Here is a 21,965-nt window from a genome sequence, read left to right as displayed (position 1 = left end):
TAAACAAAAGTATCTGTCAACATGCCACCTCCAATGAGGCAAGCCGCTCCAAGTAGAATAAAACAGCTTTTATAAGACTACTTATTTAACTGAAGTCTTCATCCATGTAAATGCACATGATTTTAAAAAATATTTTTAATGAGTGAGTGCACCTCTAAAGGCTGCCCTTTTATTGCCTTTTTTAGAAAACTCCAACAATGCAAATGCTGTAGTTGTTTAAAACGGCAAGAAAGTGATGGCACACACATATTTTACAGACAACAAAAAAACATTATAGTTAGAATGTGAATTTATAAAATCAGGTGCAGCTAAACACCCAGGTGAGCATTTACCACTTATCAGCTATATAGAAGAAATCATGAATTCCAGATTGAGCTGCTCAAACCATAACAAAGCTTGTCCTATTCAAATAAATTCTCTGTGTTTTCCCTGCCAGTTCACGCATTGTGGAGGAGTTGTGTGTATGTGTATAAATCATGCTAAACTGAGGGCAATAGTGCATTGCAACTCGAGCCAGACTCTTATTCATCCTTTATATCTCAACACACACATACACAAAACACACTCTCAGTCTCGGCTTCAATGATTCTCCTTCTCACGGCTTTCTGTGCTCATCCAATCAAGCTCCTTTTGGTGATGTCATTGCTCTGTGTGTGCGTGTGTGTGTGTGTGTGTGTGTGTGTGTGTGCACGGCAGCAGTTTTGGGTTTCTCCTAAACTCCCATCGTTCTCCCACACTGGAGCTTTTCAATCTCTCGGATGGAGAGAAAGAGGATGAAAAAGCGCGAGCGGACAGATCGAGGGGTTGAGAAGCGGCGACCATGACAACACATGAAATCTGAGCGGCTGACATCTGTGTCTCTCTCGTTCCCTCTGTCCCTCTCAATCTCCCTCTCTGTTGTTTCTTTGACTCGCATCCAGCAAACAACCCACAAGCTTTCATTTCATAACAGTCTCCGACAAGTCTGATGACCTCACACGGCCCTCGACATCATCTTTGATTTCAAACCGCAACGACTGACCACAGCAGAAGTGTGAATAAAGTCTCTTTAAAACAGCAAGACTGACTTAAGTCCAACCCTGCTATGATAGACTCATCATATCACAGCACCCACACACACTTCTGACCAACATTTTCCTCCTCTCTTTCTTCTGACTGTTCGAATTGAGCGTATTTGTTTTTGAAATCATGTCTTGCTTCCTGTCACTGCACCTCTTGCCACATCCTGAGAGGCTGTCACAGTTGACAAGCTCACATGCATTTCCTGCATCTCAACATCTTGTGCATAAAACTATTAGAGGTCGGCTACAACCATGGTGAGCTTCTGTCCTATATGTGGGAAACCTGTTTATTTTGGTGAGTGACATCTGGGGTCGGAGGGATCCATCTTTAACATGCTTAAAACATACTGATTAAGATTATATTGAGGTATTATGTAGTTATCAGCAGTGAAAAACATCAATATAAGGCGCTGAGATGCTGCATTTAATGTATTTAGCAGCAAACATTTCACATCAGGTTCTGTTTTGACTTAAAAGTGCTCGTTTTGACTTGCTGTTGAGGTATTTCAATACTATATCGATTATATTGTGCCCAAGTTGTGTGTTCTCATGTTAAGTGGTGTGGTAATATTTTATATTAACAGTAGAGGGTTGTAAAAAGGGCATCTCGGAGCATGCTAAATGCTAATTTCAGAGTAGCTTTATAGGTTCCCTGATAGCACACGTACATCACTGAGACATCTATCTGATGTCTGCATTTACATCTGCAAGATACAGAGTTGTAAAGAGTACCTAAAACCATACTTGAGTGAAAGTACAGATACCTTGCATCGAAAATAACTCCGCTACAAGTTACAAGTAACCAATTTCAATACGAATTGAGTAAAAGTCTGAAAATATCTGATTTTTAACATACTTAAGTATTTTACTCATGCTGAATGTAGGCTCAGAGATGCTCTAGTCCTGAGAGACTGCCAGTGAAAATAGGAAACAATTGATTTGTAAGATGAGAAATCAAATTTATTTTCTAAAATCAAAATAAAACGGAACACCTCAATATTACAATAAATCAAGGTCGACACAACAACCGTCTACAAACTCTCAAGTCTCAGTTAAGCTCAAGTGGCCATAAGTAAACCAATATCCGTCAAAACGGTCTTGTCAATATTGCGGATAAATAAAACAGTGATAAGTAATATTAAATAGTCAAAGTCTACCGTAAGTGCTGGTTTGAGCCTCATCACCAACTGCAGTCAATTCCTCATCTAATAAATCAAACAACTGCGATCAGCAACTACCTGCTAATGCACTCTCATTCATGTAAAGTGGCCTTGTTGACAAGTTTGAGTGAGTAAGGGCAAAACGCACAAGATATAGTACCTTCAATTCACTTAGATGGCGATATCACTTCTTTATATCAGAAACAATCTGCTGCAGAAAAAGTTAGATGCCGTGCAATATGTAATTTGTAATTGCATTACTCATCACAAGTAAAAAGTAGAGAGTTAAAGTTGCCAATATCTTTGATATTCAGTACAACTACAAAGTAGCCAAAAACATACTTAAGTACAGTAACTAATTATATTTACTCAAGTACTTTACACCTCTGGCAAGATGTATTTTTTAGTCTTTGCTCATCTGCAATATGTCTCTAAAACGTTTCCTGTCAGATGTTAAATAGACATTTAGAAAATATCTTTAAGATGTTGATGATTTATGTAAAACTGCTCTTTCCTAGACGTTTATCAGATGTTTGTGCACAACAGATGTTTTCCAGATTAAACGCACTTTAGCAGACATCTTAGAGACGTACCTGTGCTATATGAGTTCTGCCATTACTCTAGATGAAACAAACTAGTTGTGTAACTAAGAGGGTGTAGGCCTTTATCTGTATGCATTTGTGTAGAGTTAATCAGTCTGCAGTCTCCTAACCGCCATCAGCGTCTCACGACATGAGTCACATGAGCACAGGAAGTGTCTGCCTGTGGCAGGAAGTGGAATAGGGCAGAGCAAGAGAGGCTTGACTGTTTAAATTGGCAGATAGCAATGCAGAAACCTATGGACACTTGAAGAAAGAGGAGAATTTGGACAGAAAAATCTTGTAGCTGCCAGTCAGCTTTCAGCATCAAGACTGAAGAAAAAAAAAACTCCTTCAGTTATTGAGGTGGACTGCAGGCTGTTGTTGATTCTGCCAGGAAGAGAAAAGCTGAGCAAGATGTTTGTAGCTGAGGTTCAGTTTCAGTATGATCCTGGTTCAATCTAGAGGTTTCATGTCCTATGGTTAAGGTCAGGGTTTCAGTAGGAGGGCTCGTGCGAGGCCCACATGAAAGAGTAATGAAAGGGTAATATATCTACATAGAACTGTGAATGCAATCCAAAATGAATGTGAAATCGATCCAAGATGGAAGAATTCGACGAGTGGAATCCAAGTTCAGATTCACAGTCTCCTTATTAATTGGAGTGTGAGGTTAAAACTAATATAATTATTTTTTTACAACATAGAATAATTTTGATTCATCATTTGGTATGTAAAAAAAGAAAGAAAGAAAGATGAATTTATACACTCTAAAAAATGCTGGGTTTAAAATAACCCAATTTGGGTTGAAAATGGACAAACCCAGCGATTGGGTTGTTTTAACCCAGCGTTTGGTTTAAATGTTTGCCCAACCTGCTGGGCAGTTTTATTTAACTCAACCATTGTTTAAAAATTACTATACTATATACTATTGGCTTGCTTAAAAAGTCAATGCAGGCAGATCAAAGCACTGTTGAATATCAAATGTCAAGTCAAATGTCAAGTGTCCCCAACTAAGCAAGCCAAAGGCGAAAGGTGAACATTTATTAATAAGCAATTAATTAATAAAGGTTCATTCCGTAAACATATTGATAAATGTTATTTTCCAACATATTTTGAGTTCATTTTAAGCAAGCAATACATTAATTTTTAAACAATAGTTGAGTTAAATAAAACTACCCAGCAGGTTGGGCAAACATTTAACCCAAGCGCTGGGTTTGTCCATTTTCAACCCAACTTGGGTTGTTTTTAACCTAGCATTTTTTAGAGTGTAATATTGCACTTTTCAATAGATATCTATGGGGCAAGTCTGTACCACTACAAATAAACTTTACAAACTATAGGACAGGTCCAAATTATTCTTCTTTTAGTCGTTTCAGAGGATGAGCAAGAATAATCTGGTTCAAAATTACAAACACAAACCATTTTTTTTTTCTTTGGAACAACATGTACCAACAATGATCCATGTATAAGACCAGAATAATGCATTAAGGAAGTAAATAGGATAAACTTTGATGTCATGTTGACTTACAGTTATGAAAAGAGATTTAAAAAAAAAAAGGAAACGATTATTGTGTTCATATGTTGGCATGAAAAATGTCAAAAAGTCAGTGTTGTTATTGTTAACTAAAACTATTAAAAACCCTTTTCTGTAAGGGGCTGAAAAAATATATAAATATTAGATGAAAATATTAATATTAGATGAATGTAAAGTTTAAGTACTAAAACTAAAATAAATATAAAGTTTAATTACGGAAGAGGATTGGGGCCAAGCAATAATAGAAAAATAAAACCATCTCGAGATTAAAGTTGTTAAATTTCGAGAAAAAACTTGTTAAATTTCAAGAAAAAAGTCGAGATAAAATGTTTAGAATAAACTCATTCAATTATGAGAAAAAGTCGTAATTTAACGAATTTGTTCTCGTAATTTAACGACTTTTTCTCATAATTTAATGAGTTTATTCTCAACATTTTATCTCGACTTTTTTCTTGAAATTTAACAAATTTGTTCTCGTAATTTAACGACTTTTTTCTCGTAATTTAATGACTTTATTCTCAACATTTTATCTCAACTTTTTTCTCGAAATTTAACGAGTTTTTTTCTCGAAATTTAATGAGTTTATTCTCAACATTTTATTTAGACTTTTTTCTCGAAATTTAACAACTTTAATCTCGAGATGGTTTTATTTTTTTATTATTGCTTGGCCCTAATCCTCTTCCATATTTAATAGATTAAAAAACTAATATAAATCAAGAAAGCACATAATATTACTAAAACCAAAGTATAAAAATAGAAACTAATTGAAAATATTAATCAATACTATAATAACACTGATTCTACACTTTTAAAAAATCTGTTAAATAGGGCAAAATAACAGAATTTTCCGTATTTATTTTTTACTGGTGTTTTTATCCCTCGATTTTAAACAGCTTCCTTTGACTCTTACCAAACTAACTCTATAGCTTCAGTAAACTCACCTGGCTGATTGCTTAACCTTTGATTCATGCAGGTGAGAAGAAGAGGTCATTGGGACGGGATTATCACCCATTATGCTTGAAGTGTCACAAGTGTAAAAGACAGCTAACACCTGGTCAGCATGCAGAGGTATACATATATTCACTTTATCATATGTTGTCTTTTTATGCATAAACAATAACAAGCTCTGTAAACTGATGATAACATGGATGCATTGAAGTGTTACACTGATAATATGCAAAATGCAGAAAAGTGGAAGATGAGTACTAGATCCAGATTGTCATTTTTACATTTCTATGCAGCACGATGAGAAGCCATACTGCACTAACTGCTACATGAGAGATTTTGGACCCAGAGGTGAGAGCAAATGACTGTATTTATTGTATTTTTAATATAATATAATATAATAAAAAAAAAATAATGTACATTTCTTTGTGCAGGTAGCCGAAATCCTGTTGCTCGGACCTTTAACACAGCTGCTTCTTAAGAGAGATCCTGCAATCTTGAGAAACACACAGCATCTAGATCTACAACACATCTACAGTGTCTTTACACTGCCACGCACAGTAAACCATTGGAAAATACAGCCAAGTTGATCTCTCCTAACCACAGAATAAAATATAACTCCGCCCTTATGTTTCCATTCATCATAATCTCATAAAAATAGCCAGAACTTACCAAACCAACAGCCATCCACGTTGGCATTCTCTCAGGGAACTGAACTACTTCCCATGTTTATTCTAGAAATCTCTTGCCATGCTTTCAAAGTTATGGCACTTCACTGAACATTATTCTAGAATTAAGTTGTGTCTTTCCTGTTTCATCATTTCCTGGCCTTTAGAATGGGAGATGCAGACAAACTAGTTATGAAAAGTATTGGCATGTATCTCGTATATAAACATCATGTGTTTTTGGTTTAAAAATACAAAGTCAACACTCTGTATACCATTAATTAATTGATTAACTTGAAACACAATGTAATTTTTTGTGCATTCTGTTATTGTTTGTTCTTTTTTCTGGGATTTTGAGGATCAGAGACAATAAAACAAAGGGTTTTTTTCATGAGCCAGCAAATGTACAAAGGAAAAATGACAATAATTAATCATTGTGTCTTTTTAATTAGAAGCAGAAGCTTGCGTCCCAAACCTCATGGCGCATATGTGATGGCTTTATCATTTTTGTTAGTTCAGGAAGAATACATATTTGATTTTATCTGTTTTTTTTTTTTCTCATTAGTTCATTGAACAGGAGTGTCACTCAGAGCTGCCAGCTATCATATTGTCAACTAATTAAATCAGAAGTATAATTTCATGTCTCTTATCCTCAAATCCATGAAATAAACTGTAAAAAATTAATAATTTAATAACTATGTTTTTATTGAACGCTTTTTAATGAAAATTGGATTTGAATAAAGATTTATACCTCAAAATGCAACTGTCTACAATTTAAGTTTCTTATTTTATATATAAATTATATAAATATAATTATACATATATAATTTTTATTAATTAATAAAAATTATGTTGATGATTATATCTATATAATTTATATATTATAATATATATATGACAATAAGTAATCATTGTCTTTTTAATTAGTTTAAATTATTTATTTATTTTTACTTAATATATAAATTTAATTATATAAATATATATTATAAAAATATTTATAATAAAAATTATATTATGTATAATTATATCTATAATATATAGCTGCCTGTTAACTTATTGTCAACTCATTGATTTTATTAATGAATTAATAATTATTGTTTTTATTGATTGTCTTTTTTCTGAAAATTGGATTTGAATAATTAAACATTTATACATCAAAATGTAACTGCCTATTGAAATATAGATAATTTGATAGAAAATTTAATCGAATGCCCATCCCTAATAGGGATAACCGCACCCTGGAGAGAATTGTGATAAAAAACCCATTCAAAAATGTGGGGGAGATTCACAGAGAGTGGACTGCAGCTGGAGTCAGTGCTTCAAGAACCACTACGCACAGACGTATGCAAGACATGAGTTTCAGCTGTCGCATTCCTTGTGTCAAGCCACTCTTGAACAACAGACAGCATCAGAAGCGTCTCGCCTGGCTAAAGACAAAAAGGACTGGACTGCTGCTGAGTGGTCCAAAGTTATGTTCTCTGATGAAAGTAAATTTTGCATTTCCTTTGGAAATCAGGGTCCCAGAGTCTGGAGGAAGAGAGGAGAGGCACACAATACACGTTGCTTGAGGTCCAGTGTAAAGTTTCCATAATCAGTGATGGTTTGGGGTGCCATGTCATCTGCTGGTGTTGGTCCACTGTGTTTTCTGAGATCCAAGGTCAACGCAGCCGTATACAAGGAAGTTGTAGAGCACTTCATGCTTCCTGCTGCTGACCAACTTTATGGAGATGCAGATTTCATTTTCCAACAGGACTTGGCACTAGGGATGTCCAGATCCGATCAGGTGATCGGAAATCGGGCCCGATCACGTGGTTTCAGACTCGATCGGAATCGGATATATATATATATATGTATGTGTATGTATGTATGACAATAATTAATCATAATTATATTAATTATATTTATAATATTATAATATATATTATTATTATATTAATTATAATTATAATAATTAATCATATATATATATATATATATATATATATATATATATATATATATATATATATATATATATATATATATATATATATTTCTTTTTTTTTTAATTGCCTGCTCATCTTCATAAGCATCCACATGCATTCACAGTAAGTATGATTTACAAAAACACCCATCATCTGGAGCCAGAGAGAGAGAGAGAAGCCTGGCAAAAGGCTGTTTTCACAAGGCCAGGGCAGTCTGCTGGAATGTGTCTGTGTGAGTGTGTGTGAGCTGGCAGCCTTTCTGTAGCAGACCTACTGCTGGATACCTGCTGTTGATCCTGTCAAACTCACATGCACACACACACACACACAGGGCCTGTTTGTGCAGGCATATGTGCATGTGTGAGCACGGCCTTCAAGTGCACATATGTGATTACCTTCATGCATGAGCAAACATTTGCACTGAGGAAGAACATAAATCAGGTGAAGATCCCAGACTTAGTTCGTTATCATTGCCACTTCTTTTTTTCTTTTCGATTAAGACAGAGAAAAAATGAAAGCACAAAAAAGGTGGCATGGAGGAGGTGGCGGGATTATTCCAGGGAGCGAGTGAGGGAGGGTGCGTGCATGTGTGTAAAGAGGGTTCCCTGCTGCAGCGTGTCTTTGAACCCACCCCCACCTTGACAGGTCACATGGTTTGTGTGATGCCAGCTGTCTCATTTGCATGTGTTTTAACTACACCGCAAATCCATCAATTGGGAGAGAAAGCGAGAGAGAAAGAGAGAAGGGGCGGAGATACAAAAAAGGGGCTGTAGACACAGTAGAAGAACTGATTGATGAAGAAAGAGAAAGATGCCTTCATTCCTATGGGCTTCAGAGATGTGGAGGTTGTTAGATGCCCACCACACCCTCTGAAGGCTCATTTGATATGTGCATGGCAAAGAGCAGGGATCGCCTATGTTACTGCATGCAACGGGTACAGTTACTGTGGCTAATATGCCTATGGCTCTTTCTATAATTGGGGTACATTTCACATCAAGACAAAATACAAAAAAAAAAAAAATGGCTATTGGTTTCAGTTTATATTTCATCAGTGTAACATCTGCAGTTGCTAAGCTTTATTACTATCCCTTTAAGAGAGGTTTTTCCTTTGTGAATTTGTCAACTATTACAGACACTGCACTTCAAGTAACACATACTTAACAGTTCTTTTATCTGTTTTGTATACAGTGATTGTTTTTAAGAATCATATTTTTTTGCAATATCCATGTGATTTATTATTATAAATCTGCCTTTTTGCATATCTCATCAAATTACCATAAGTATCTTTAAAGGGATAGTCCACCCAAAAATGAAAATTCTGTCATCATTTACTCGTGTTGTTCCAAACAGTTATAACTTTCTTTCTGACGTGGAATGTAAAAGAAGATATACTGAAGAATTTTGGTAACAGAACAGTCACGGTTCTCCCTTTACTTCCACTGTACGGAAAATAAATAAATAATGGAAGTCAATGGGATTGGGAACCTTAACTGTTATGTTATCAGCATTCTTCAAAATATCTTATTTTGTGTTCAGCAAAAGAAAAAGTCATTTTGAAGACCCACTCAATTGTGACACTGCAAAAACTGTAATTTTAAGAGACATCAAGGCAATTTCAAGCAAACTGAAACTTATGGTGATTTTTGTGAGATTATAATATACTTTCCCTTAATGGATAAAATAAACGTTTTTCTTAAGAAAATATTTTAGAAAAATATATATAATTATCATCAATGGACATTAAATATACCTTAAATTGTATAGTGACTCATATATACCATTTGCATTGTGGGAGTAGGGGCAGAGTAATGCATATGCATTCATAATATGCATAAATTGAAATTTTTTTATTCATTTTATTCCTCATAGTGAACACTATTCTTCATTGTTCTTGTTGGCTATTAATAGCAATATAGCATTGTGCTTAATTACTGTCTTAACCAACTTTTATTGTCTTGCATTGAAAAATGTGTTAATAAGCACCCTGAAGCACTTCATAAGACTCGGTTTGTGCTTCTGTGGTGGAGGTTTCACATTCACCCACTCATATCGGTGACAATGTGGATGTAGGAGGCTAATGTCATTGTACTAATCAAAGCCTGGGCTAATAGCTAATGCTATCAAAGAGTGATGAAGCAGTCCATTCATCTTTACAGAGACAGCAGCTCTGCATGAGAGAACTGTGCACTTCAAACAATGTATTGTGAGATCATCAAACACCAAGGCGTGTGGGTATTTTCAACCCTGCAATGTGAACATGTGGATGTTTTTGTTTGATATGAAAATCTCATTGATATGTAGGTACTGTGATAGGTCTATGTGTGAGGATGGTAACATAATGCAATGTGATATTAAAGGAAGTCTGTGACATTTTTTATGGTGCTGGGAATATCAGGGAGCTTTACGATTCTGATGACAAAGTAAGGTACAAAACATTTGTATCAAATTTTGTGCAGTAGATTGAACAATTGGGCCTCGCTATGTAAATGTAAAGATAGATGTGTCATGATCACAAGTTGGAGTGCCCTAGTTAGCCACTAGAGGACACTCCAACCCGGACTATTGCTTCACCACTTTTGGACTTCATTTCCCATAAAGCACTTCCCGGACTCATTATCCCATCATTGCATTCAGCTGTTTTGTGTTTGATCATTTGTGTCTGTCTATTTATACCGTTTGTTTCTGCTTTTGTTATTGAGGTTTCATTTACGGTCACCGGCTTCTCTGTTTGTTTTCCCTTGTTTTTGTATGGACTGTTTTGTGGAGTTTGACCCTTGCCTGTTCTGGATTACGTTTTGGATTACCCCATTAAAGCTGCATATGGATTTTACCTTCTTGTCTCTGTGCCTTACGTGACAAGATGTATTCAATAGCAGAAATGACAGCTATCAACTACAGACAGTAGCCCCTCACTGCAGAACACTCAAGATCCAAGGGGCGGAGTCGGGTAGGTTAAGGTATATGGAAAGTGGGAGGAGTTAGATCTAGAACCAGGGGGTGGAGATGGGTAGGTTTAGAGCCAGGGGGCAGAGTCGGGCAGGTTTAGGGCTATGGAAAGTGGGAGGAGTTGGATCTAGATCCAACCCCACCCCTTGGATCTTGTGTTCTGCAGTGAGGATCATCTCACTACAGAAGCTAGATGTGTGTTAAAAAAATAAGATTCATTTAAAGTCAGTACGAAAAGGAAGTTGTGACAGTCTTTTCTTCCCTATTGTGCTGTATATCTGAATGAAACAGCTGGGGAAAAAGGGGAATGGGGCAGGACTTGATTTTGTCCACTGGGGATTGATTAGATGGTTGTGGTTTGCTTTTGCTGTGATATCATGTGAGTGACAGGATGCCCTGCCCTCATGCCAGTAAACACGTCATCAGAGAAGAGATGTCGCTGCAAGAGGCAGGGGAAGTTATTTTGATTTAAAGCACACGGAAGTGTTTTCTCAGACACTCCCCCATCACCCAAATGCATTCATGGCCTGTCATAATTACCGTAGTCTCGAAATGACAACACGTCACATTCTGTTCAGAGCTGTTTATGTTCTCGGACTGGGAATGCATTTCATGCAAAACTATCAACGGCTATATGAATCTGCAGAGGAAAGTGGTACAGCGGTCACGTGGTACAAGTAGGAGCTCTCAGAAAATTCCTATCTTACAAGCTGTAATAACGAGCTCTAAGAGGACGTGAACAGTTTTTACAAGTTGAAATCTCGTAATTATGGTAATTACAAGTTAGTTAGTCCCGCCCCAAAGGCTCACGATATTGGTTAGGCCAGTGGTGCTGTGTAATGGTGCATTCACATGGGGCATCAGCGTTAAAGTCGTCATGAAATCAATATTGACCCTATTTACTTTGTTAGTGCATATTACTAGTCTTTTTGAACAATTAATCCGTGCAAGTTAATACACAGAAAAAAATTGTTTGTCGTGGTAATCTTTAATCCAGGGATGCAAACAGGTAAGGGGAAAAAAGGTGAGAACATTACGTGGTGCAGGGCATGGATTTTTTTTTAAAGTTATTTGCTTTACATTTAAACTAATTTTTCATGAAAAAAAATAACATATTGTTGTAACATTTTACCAAAATCAACATTTGGTTAAAATCTGATGTTATAAAAGACGAAGTGCTATGCAGGATATTTAAGACAATATTGGCTGATTAGATGGCAATACTGTTTGCCACATCTCAGACCTCAAAAACATAAAATATTACCCATTATAGACATGAGTTTTAAAGTAAAGAGTAAAGGAAACACTGTACAGTACTTACTGAAACAACCAGTTCTTTATTTACCCTTGTAAGTTCACAAGTACCCTTGTTGCCTGTGGTGGATTTTTCTGGACCTCGGCAACTAAAGATGCGTTCTGTGACTATGACGTTCTGTCAATAAAAAGCGTTCACTGAAAGCTTCTATGTGTACCAGGTGGCCGCTGTACCACCTGACCGCTGTAGATTAATTTAGGTGTTGACAGGGGTGCCACTGAAACACATAATTCCCAGTCCGAGGACGTGAACAGCTCCAAATATAACGTCACGTGTTGTCATCTCAAGATTATGCGGTGGCGTGAATGCAGCATAACTTCTCCGCAATAGAGTACCTCAGGGATGACGCATTTTTGTAGGCAAAACCCGAAAGCGAGTTAGTATTTTAGGGCTTCCGGTTCCATCGCTCCGAAGTCTATGAGTTTTTTTAATGGGTTTTTGCTAAATCACCTGAAATAAGGTCTGTGATTAACAAAGCCTCTAAATATTTTCACGTTTTGATCTATGACATAAAACACACCAGTTATAACCTGCTTGTGATTTTTTAAACCTTTACTGTGTCTTAAAAACGGCGGTTGCTAACAAAGTGCTAAAACGGACTACTTCCTTTGGCGGGGACTTTAGACGTTCATCATGACAAACAGGACATTTGGACAGTATTGCTCATGAAAAAGTGGATAAGTATTCATACACAGCACAGATCATAATCAGCGAGCATGTTTTTAAATAGTTGTTTTTTAAATGCAGTTTGAGGACGCACGGTGGTGGTGACGATGTTGATCCGCGACCATGGTGTGCTGTAGTCCGTTTATAGCCTACTGTTAGCTTTTTATATCTGACGACTTTATTTAGGCTTCAAAATGTATAAATGTGGTGTCAACTTGTAAAGATTATCTTGATAGACAAAATGTGTAAGTGTCATAACCCTTTGTTAAACACAAAGCTTATTTTCTGCGATTTTCCAAAAGTCTATGGGAAAAATGAATCGAGGGAACCCGTGCGCCGGGTTGGGCTACAAAAACACGTCATCCCTGAGGTACTCTATGTCGTCTCTCATTTTAAATGCACGAGCCCTTAAATCAGTGTTGCCAGACGTACGTTAATTATCGTATTTGTACGATAATTTGACCTCTGTACGATGTACGATCAATAATGAAAAAAATCCCATAATGTACGATAATTTCAGTATTTTGTGACACTTAAAATGATGGTCGTTATAATCGGCTCATTGATCTAGCTGTGTGGATCCTAATTTACATAACATAATTTTGCCTGTACAGCAGCAAAAATAGTGTAATAGTCCAGCTTAACTTAGTTCAATATTGATTCTTTCCGTTGTAAAAATCATTAGTTATTAATTTAGTTCATTTACCTATACTAAAATGTCGTGTACGATAATTGGACATTTCCAATCTGGCAACACTGCCTTAAATTCAAACAGATTCTGATTGGCTGTCAGTGTTTTATCGTTCAACAGCTGGAAAAAAATAATTCTGAAAGCGATCCCAAAAATATTATTCCTCTATATCATTATCATTATACCTGTGGTGTGGACTCTGCTATTCTTTTATATGTAGATTGATTTTTAGAACTGTATCTTTATCGTTATCGTTCTTGGTGTGAACGGGCCTTAAAGCTGCTTAGTGCTGCGTTCACGCCATGTCCTAATTACAGTAATTTTGAGACATTCTACTCTGAGCTGTTCTGGGAATTGGGACTGGGAATTATGCATTTCTTTGACAACACTGGGCAAATTCCAATTGGAAGTGAGCATCCCTATCACTTCTAAGGGCAGAGCCCTTGAAGTAGGGAATTTGGAGGGAACAGGGTACTTGTGTGTCATAATGAAGCCGTTTCAAATGCACTTTGTGAATGGGGCAATGAAAGACCACAGAATTTCCTCAGATTTACATGGAATGATACACAACAATGTTAGGCAGCGGCAACAGGAAAATCGTATTCTAATTAATATTATACAAATATATGAACATTTATAATAAAGTTTTAAAAATATGCTTTATAGCCTATATGTGTGTTCTTGATTTGCTCTTAAATGTATAAGTTCAGCATTAAACACATTTCTTACCTATGAAACTTTTTTAAACTTATTATGAAATGCATGACGAAAATGTGTATAACATATCACAACAAAACAACTTGAATTAATCTATTGTGTTTATACGTTAACGCCAGGTCTCCCGCCATATCTAGATTTAAAATGCATCAGGAGGACTAGTCACCCTGGGCCAAATGACAATAAACAATTAAATTATTTCCTTCAAGTAACCATGGCATGCTCCTTCACTAACGGATTTGTGGAAGGGCCACAAATTGTTTTCACTTTCCTACAAATGGCGTCCGAAGAGCTCAAGAATGCAAAAAAAAAAATGCAGTTTGGATTCGCCCACTTTCAACACCTGTCCTAAATGAATCTACAGCAGCTAGGTGCTACGTCGGTCACGTGGTACGCGAAGGAGCTCTCAGAAAATTCCCAGTTTAGGCTACATGTTGTAATTACGAGCTCTAGGAGTAGGTGAACGAGTTTACAATTTGAAATCTCGTAATTACGACATGACATGAATGCACCTTTGATTCCCAATGAAACAAGCAATGTTTTATTGCGCCACAAAAAGAAAAGAACACAGTGTTTATAGTTTTTAGGCGATTCAACATACGATGACTTACTTATATGCCTAGATGTGGCTGCATATTAAGCTAAGATCTTAAAGATGACACTTTTCTTCTTCTAAAAAATGACTTACCTTCCAGCTCATCGTGGGCGTTGGAGCCGTTTCAGACATGCTATCGTCGCCCCCTGTTGGAGACTGTTGTTTGTGCACTCTCCTTCAAAACAAGGGTTATTTCTGCACACTGCAAAGGAGAGCCCAGAGAAGGTCAGAGAAGAGTCAACTAATATATAGAAGTAAAATGCTGTATGCCTGGTACACATAGTTCTGACTAGAGAAAAAAGAAAGAGAAAAACTAATAAGCCTGTGTTTACTTGCTATACTTATTTAATGTCAATTCTGAAGAAATAATGTAACATGCAAAAATGGATGTCCTTTTATGTGATAGAAGGCCATTATATAGGCTACCTCATGTCTTTCGAGCATATCAATAAACAAGGGTGACATTATTTAAAATGCAACACATCTTAATTACAGAATATGATGATCAGAATAAGTAGGCCTTCACATTTCATTCAGTAAGTTGTTTTAATTACATTTTACAATGTTTTTACAAGTTACAAAGTTTTTACTTAAATAAAAAACACAAAAAAAACAAAGTTTTAACACTTAACATCACAAACACACACACAAATATTTGCAGTAAACAGTTACATTTATTTAGAATAACTTAAGATGACAGGCATGAACAAACTGAGGTCAGGAGATACATGGGGAAAAGCTTAAAACATGTTTAATTGTAAATGCGTGTAAAATAATGTTATCAACAATTGTAAACAGTCTGACACATGAACAACATTTGATCTACTTAGAACATAATTATCTAAAAATTAACTTGATTTAAAGGGATAATTGCAGAGGTAATATTTAGAGGTAAATATTGTTTATAAAGATTTCATCTCTCAGTTCACATGCAGTTGTTTTAAACAGTGTGTTTTGAGCTTAAATGTTGCCAAGTTCAAGATTAAATACTTTTTTTTAATTTTTTTACATCAGTTATATCTTCTTAACTTAAGTTTAATAGTTTAAGTATGTGCTCAAGTGTTTTTTGAATTTTAAACTTGAATGACATAGAACAAGATGTGAAATATTCCTTCATGTTGATGTCTAGTTTGTGAGATTAAACTGATTTTAATTTAAATTTTGATCCTCCGTAGGTCAAATGACTTTTCACATATGAATGTGCAGGTCAGAGTTCAGCTTCATAGTATGCAAGAAAGCTTGTGTATTCATTCTCCCACATTTGCATACTGTTCAAATGTTTGGGGTCAGTAAGGTTTTTTTCTCTTTTTTTGACATAAATGAATACTTATATTTAGCAACATTGCATTAATTTGATCAAAAGTTACAGTAACACTTTTTAAACGTTACAAAAGACTTCTATATCAAATGAATGTTGTTCTTTTGAACTTTCTATTTATCAATAAATTGAGAAAAAAAAAAAAAAAACTTATTATGGGTTTCACAAATATATTATCCTGAGTAACCTAAAAAAGTTTCAGAGATTGAGAAAGGACAAGGAGGCCAAGCGAGCTCAGTTTATGAAGGACCCATATAGATTCAGCAAAACTTTGTTGGAAGAAGCAAGATCTGGGAGGTTGACCAGTCCTAAGGAAGTTGTGGAGGGATTCCTTAAAGAGAGTCACAGTGACACTTTTGGGTCACCAGAACTAAAACTCCTGAGGAAGAGTTTGACACCAGTGAACCAAAATGGAGAGTCCAGGAAAATGTACATAAAGCTGATCAGCATCTGCTCTAGGACCAAATGATATACCTTATAAAGTATACAAGAGATGTCCGATGTTACTCCACCGGTCATGTAAACTATTGCGTAGGATATGCGCAAAAGGCATCATCCCATTGTCCTGGAAAAGAGGGGAGGGCTGCTTCATAACAAAGGAAGCGGACTCCTCTGAGAAAGGAACGTTTTTTCTCTATGTTGGCCAGAAGCATGGTTACCTACATAATGAAAAACAAGTATGTTGATACATCAATTCAGAAGGGTGGCATCCCAGGCTTCTCTGTGTGATTGGAACATAGAGGTGCCCTCAGTCAGCTAATTCGGCTGGCCAAGGAGAGAAGAGGCAATTTTACAGTAATCTGGCTCGATTTTGGCTAATGTGTATGGATCATTCCCCCATGATCTTATTAATACAGCCATGGGAACACAGCACAAGGGAAGGAATCCAGAGGGCCGTTAATGGAGTCAACCTCCAATAAGAGGCTTTATGGATGACCAAACTGTAACAACCTCAAACTATGTACAAGTTAGATGGATCCTAAAGGAACTTGGTGATGTGGCAGCATGGGCAAGAATGAAGTTCAAACCAAAGAAGTCAAGAAGTATGGTGATCAGAAATGGGAAATTGACAAGTTTCTAATTCAAGTCCAGGGGAAGGTTATACCATTAATTGAGGAAGACCCAGTAACATGTCTAGGCAAGTGGTATGATACCACTCTTAATGACAGAAGAAGCATATCCAGGACAGGCAGAAGAATTGTTGAAAAAGAGAGTATTCAGGCTTACAAGGAAAGTTCATGGCATCACTCTTTCAGCATGGCCTGCTACCAAGACTTATGTGGCTCCGTGCCCATGACATTAGTGGAAGGACTTAAGAGGCAAGTGAATAAACACCTTCACAGGTGGCTTGGAATTCCACCAAGTTTCACATCAGTAGGGCTATACATCAGATCGGGACAGTTACAGCTACCCCTGTCGTCAGTGGTTGAGTTCAAAGTGGCAAAGTGCAGGGCTGTGATGATGTACAGAGATTCAGGTGATGAGAAGATCAGAGGTGCAGATGTCACCACAAGAGCAGGACACAAGTGGGCAGCTGATGCAGCAGTGGTACAGGCAGAGAGAAGGCTGAAGTTGAATGACATGATTGGGAGTCAGTGCATGGGGAGACAAGGACTCAGAACTACCCATTTCTAGCAATGGGGGAAGGCAGACATAATGCAGAGGAGAGAAATAATCCAGGCCAAGTTCGACACCTGGAGGAGGAAGAGCGAAGGGCTAGGGCAGAGGTAGGCAAGTTTGGTCCTAGAGAGCCACTGTCCTGCAGAGTTTAGCTCCAACCCTGAAAAAAAAATACTCACCTTCCTATAGCCTTAGTAATCCTAAAGAGCTTGATTAGCTTGATCAGGTGTGTTTGATTAAGGCTGGAGCTAAACTCTGCAGGATAGCGGGTCTCTAGGACCGAAGTTGCCTACCCCTGGTCTAGGGCCTTGGAACTGGGAGTACATCAAGCCTCGACAAAGTGGGACTTGCCAAAGTGGAAGATCATGTGGCCTGAACTTTGGAGACCTTTCGCATCTCTTTCCTGCTCCGATCAGTGTATGACACTCTTCCATCACCAGCAAACTTGTACAGGTGGGGAATGAGGGAGGACGCAGTTGCGTAAGTTATGTAGAGGGAAAGGAACCTTGGCGCACATAATAGCAGGATGTAAAACTGCAGTTAGCCATGGAAGATACAGATGGAGTCAGGATAATATCCTCCAAGCACTATCTGACAGCTTGGAGCAGGAGAGATGGAAAAAGTTCATCAGTGAGGGAGAGAAGCCACACTCCTCCAAAAAGGCCAAGAAGAGCCTCCTGCAGTAAACACAATCATGGGAGATGAGGGTGGACCTGGGAAGGAAACTAAGTTTTACCCAGGTTGTCCAAACATCCCTAAGGCCAGATGTGGCTATCTGGTCTGAGCAGGGAAGAAGGATCATCATGATTGAGCTGACAGTCCTATGGGAAGATTGATGCGAGGAGGCCTCAGACAAGAAAGCAACCAAATACCAGGACCATGTACAACAATGCAGGAACAAAGGGTGGAAGGCCTGTTTCCAATTGAGGTTGGTTGCAGGGGTTTCCCTGCACAAAGCTTTGGGAATGGAAGAAAGGGAGATGAAGACAGCTACACATAGGTTGGGGGAGGCAGCAGAAAGAGTCTCTTGTTGGCTTTGGAATAGGCGGGAGGAGTTGAGCTGGAAGCCAGGAGAAGATGGGCCGTGACTGGCCATCAATGCTGACCCGCCAACTGGAGGACGTTGTGTTTTAGGGTCAAACAACAGAAGAATGTTGGATGCCACCTGATGACAACATATCCTAGCTGAAAGCTAAAGTCATAAGTGACTGCAGGAGTTGGCATTTCATATGTATTTAATAGTATGCAGTTTGAACTATTATAAGTGCAGTTGAATAGTATGAACTGTTTTCAACATTGATGATGAGAAATGTTACCTGAGCACCAAATCAGCATATTACAATGATTTCTGAAGGATTGTGTGACACTGAAAACTGGAGTAATGATGCTGAAAATCATTCAGCTTTGTCATCAAAGGAATAAATTACAAATTTTAAAGTATATTAAAACAGTATTTTAGTACTGTTTTTATTGTATTTATGATCAATTAAATGCAGCCTGGGTGAGAACATGAGATTTCTTTAAAAAATATTTTTAAAAAATTGTAACGACCCCAAATTTTTGAACAGTAGTGTAAAAGGAAGTGAATAGAGCACGAAATGTACTTTAACTGCCCCTTTACAAATATAATCCATTCACACTGCTGTTTACACCAGAACTGGTGTCAGATTGACAACATAGTATGTGAAAACTAAAAGGTGAATCTTAATTCCACAAAACTGCACCAAATTACATTTACAGAGACAACTGATATCATCCAATGTGCACCTTGGCACTTTGCCATTTTCAACTGAGTCTGTGGTCTCACCTTAAAATCCAAATATATTTGGGAGTCACTCAAAGAAGCTTTTAGTGCATGAGAAACACAAACCAAACATGGCCAAATCATTGCTTATGCCATTGAAATAACCCGTTATATCTTAAATGGGCACAAAAGCATGAAGAATTCTGGCTCAGATGGGACGAATCTGTTACCACATGAAAGCTACAGCGACCACAAACACCCAACTGACTCTGGTGTTTATTGGTTTCCAGATGACTAATCAATGCTTGGACTGAAACCAAAGTCATCATAATATGGTGACTGGAGTCTACAGCATTTGGCGGCACCAAAGCTAACTCAGCAAAACTATATATAAAGCTGGCAGCAAAAAAAACAGTAAACTGTGCTCCTGATCATTCCCACCCTAGTAATGACACACTTAGTGATTTGAATACTTTGTGGTTAAGAGACCACAGTACAGTCAGTTTAGAAAAAGAAAAAGCTGGGAATATAGAGTCCCTGAGTGAGTTGAGGTCAACAATGTCTCTCTCAACACTCGCTTTTTCTCGTGTGTGATCCAATCCGAACATTATTCATTTCATAAAACTGGATGAGGCATATGTTTCATCTAGTCAGATGCTGAATTAAATGGATAGTTAAGTTAAAAATGAATTATTTTATGTAACACAAAACATAAATTCTGCCCACTCTTTTCAATATAATGAAAGTGAATTAAGACTGGGGCTGTCATGCTTCAAAATGAAAACAATTATTTTATCAATATAAAAGTATCAGAGAAGTCTTCTGCAGCCAAATTAATTTAAGTCATTATCCACTGAATATCCACCCTTTTATGAGCACTCATGAAACAGATGTTTGATTCATGAATGTTCTTTTATGTCTGTCAATGAATCGGCTGATTCAGTTCACAAAAACAGTCTGCTTCATTCATGAATAATTTTTTGTGTCATGCAAGATCCTTCCGAGGGGATTTCTCTTTCCTCAATAAAACCATTCCATTGGGTAAGACAACTTTTTATGGGTACTGCTGCCTGATTAGAAATGATAAAAAAAAGCACTTTTTCTGTGTATTTAATTGTGAAAATATGTTAAAGGGGCCCTTGATTATGATTTCACTTTTTTAACTTTAGTTAGTGTGTAATGTTGCTGTTTGAGCAAACATCTGCAAAGTTATGACGCTAAAGTTTATTGCAAAGAAATCGCTTTTTAAAGACTACAATTAGCTTCTTCCTGAGTTGGTGACATCACAAACCCCAAAATTTATATAAATCCTGCCCCCGGGAACACGCAACAAAGGGGGTGGGGCCATGTTAGGCTGCTTTAGAGAAATGTTGTTGTTGGCATGCCGTCATTTGCTGGACTGCTTCACAAACGAGTGTCAATTTGCACAAAAGATTAACATAACGGCACATGCTAGTTGATGAACAGAATCAACTCCACAGTAACTACATAAATTCATCCACTCACCATTCAGAAACGTCCAGTTGCATTCTAAAAGTTGTAACTTCTTCCTGAGTCTCTCCATCAGTGTCCAACTCCGGTTTGAACAATGCAAGGCTGAACACCATTACTGACAATCATAATTTTGGCTGCGTGAGATTCTCCAGTTTTGTTGTTGTTGAGCAACCAAAGCAAGAGCTGTTAAAGCTCTGCCCTCTTTTGGAAAGTGGGCCAGGAGCAGCAGCTCATTTGCATTTAAAGGAATACACACAAAATTGGTGTGTTTTTGCTCACATTCAAATAGGGGCAAATTTGATAAGCTATAATAAATGATCTGTGGGGTATTTTGAGCTGAAACCTCACAGACATTCTGGGGACACCAGAGACTTATATTACATTAGGTCTTTTAAATGACATATTTTACCATTTAAAAGTTTTGGGTAAGATTTTTTTTTAAAGAAAATTAATATTTTCATTTAGCAAGGATGCATTAAATACATGTATATTGTTACAAAAGATTTCTACTTCAAATAAATTCTGTTCTTTTAAACGACACTGTTTTGAACATTGATAAGAAATATTTCTTGAGCACCAAATCAGCATATTAGAATGATTTTTGAATGATCACGTGACACTAAAGACTGTAATGGCTGCTGAAAGTTCAGGTTAATAAATTACATTTTAAAATGTATTTAAAAAAGAAAACAGTTATTTCAAATTGTAATATTTCACAATATTACTGTTTTTACTGTATTTTTGGTCAAATAAATGCAGCTTTGGTGAACATAAGAGACTTATTTTTCTATAAACATTAAAAAAAATCTTACCAACCTCAACTTTTGAGCAGTATCACAAATTTAAGAAAACATGTTTTTCTAAAAATGATCAAAATAAACATTTTCCTTTCAGTAAGCCTTAGGTTCAAAGTCATATGGAATGACATGAGGATAAATAAATGAAAACAGAA

At 36.8% G+C, this 21,965-nt stretch overlaps 1 protein-coding gene across 1 annotated transcript; it reads left to right on the top strand.

Annotated features, from left to right (window-relative positions):
• The first annotated feature begins 690 nt into the window (after positions 1-690).
• Positions 691-6,703, top strand: zgc:195282 (uncharacterized protein LOC100192223 homolog). Its single transcript, XM_048197510.1, has 4 exons — positions 691-1,356; positions 5,307-5,401; positions 5,575-5,629; positions 5,713-6,703. The coding sequence occupies exons 1-4, from the start codon at positions 1,314-1,316 to the stop codon at positions 5,757-5,759; spliced, it is 240 nt and encodes a 79-aa protein (XP_048053467.1). The 5' UTR covers positions 691-1,313; the 3' UTR covers positions 5,760-6,703.
• Positions 6,704-21,965: the final 15,262 nt, after the last annotated feature.

This window comes from Megalobrama amblycephala, linkage group LG7 (genome assembly GCF_018812025.1).
Source record: "Megalobrama amblycephala isolate DHTTF-2021 linkage group LG7, ASM1881202v1, whole genome shotgun sequence".
NCBI classification, from domain to species: domain Eukaryota; kingdom Metazoa; phylum Chordata; class Actinopteri; order Cypriniformes; family Xenocyprididae; genus Megalobrama; species Megalobrama amblycephala.
This window is presented reverse-complemented; position numbering and strand designations above follow the sequence as displayed.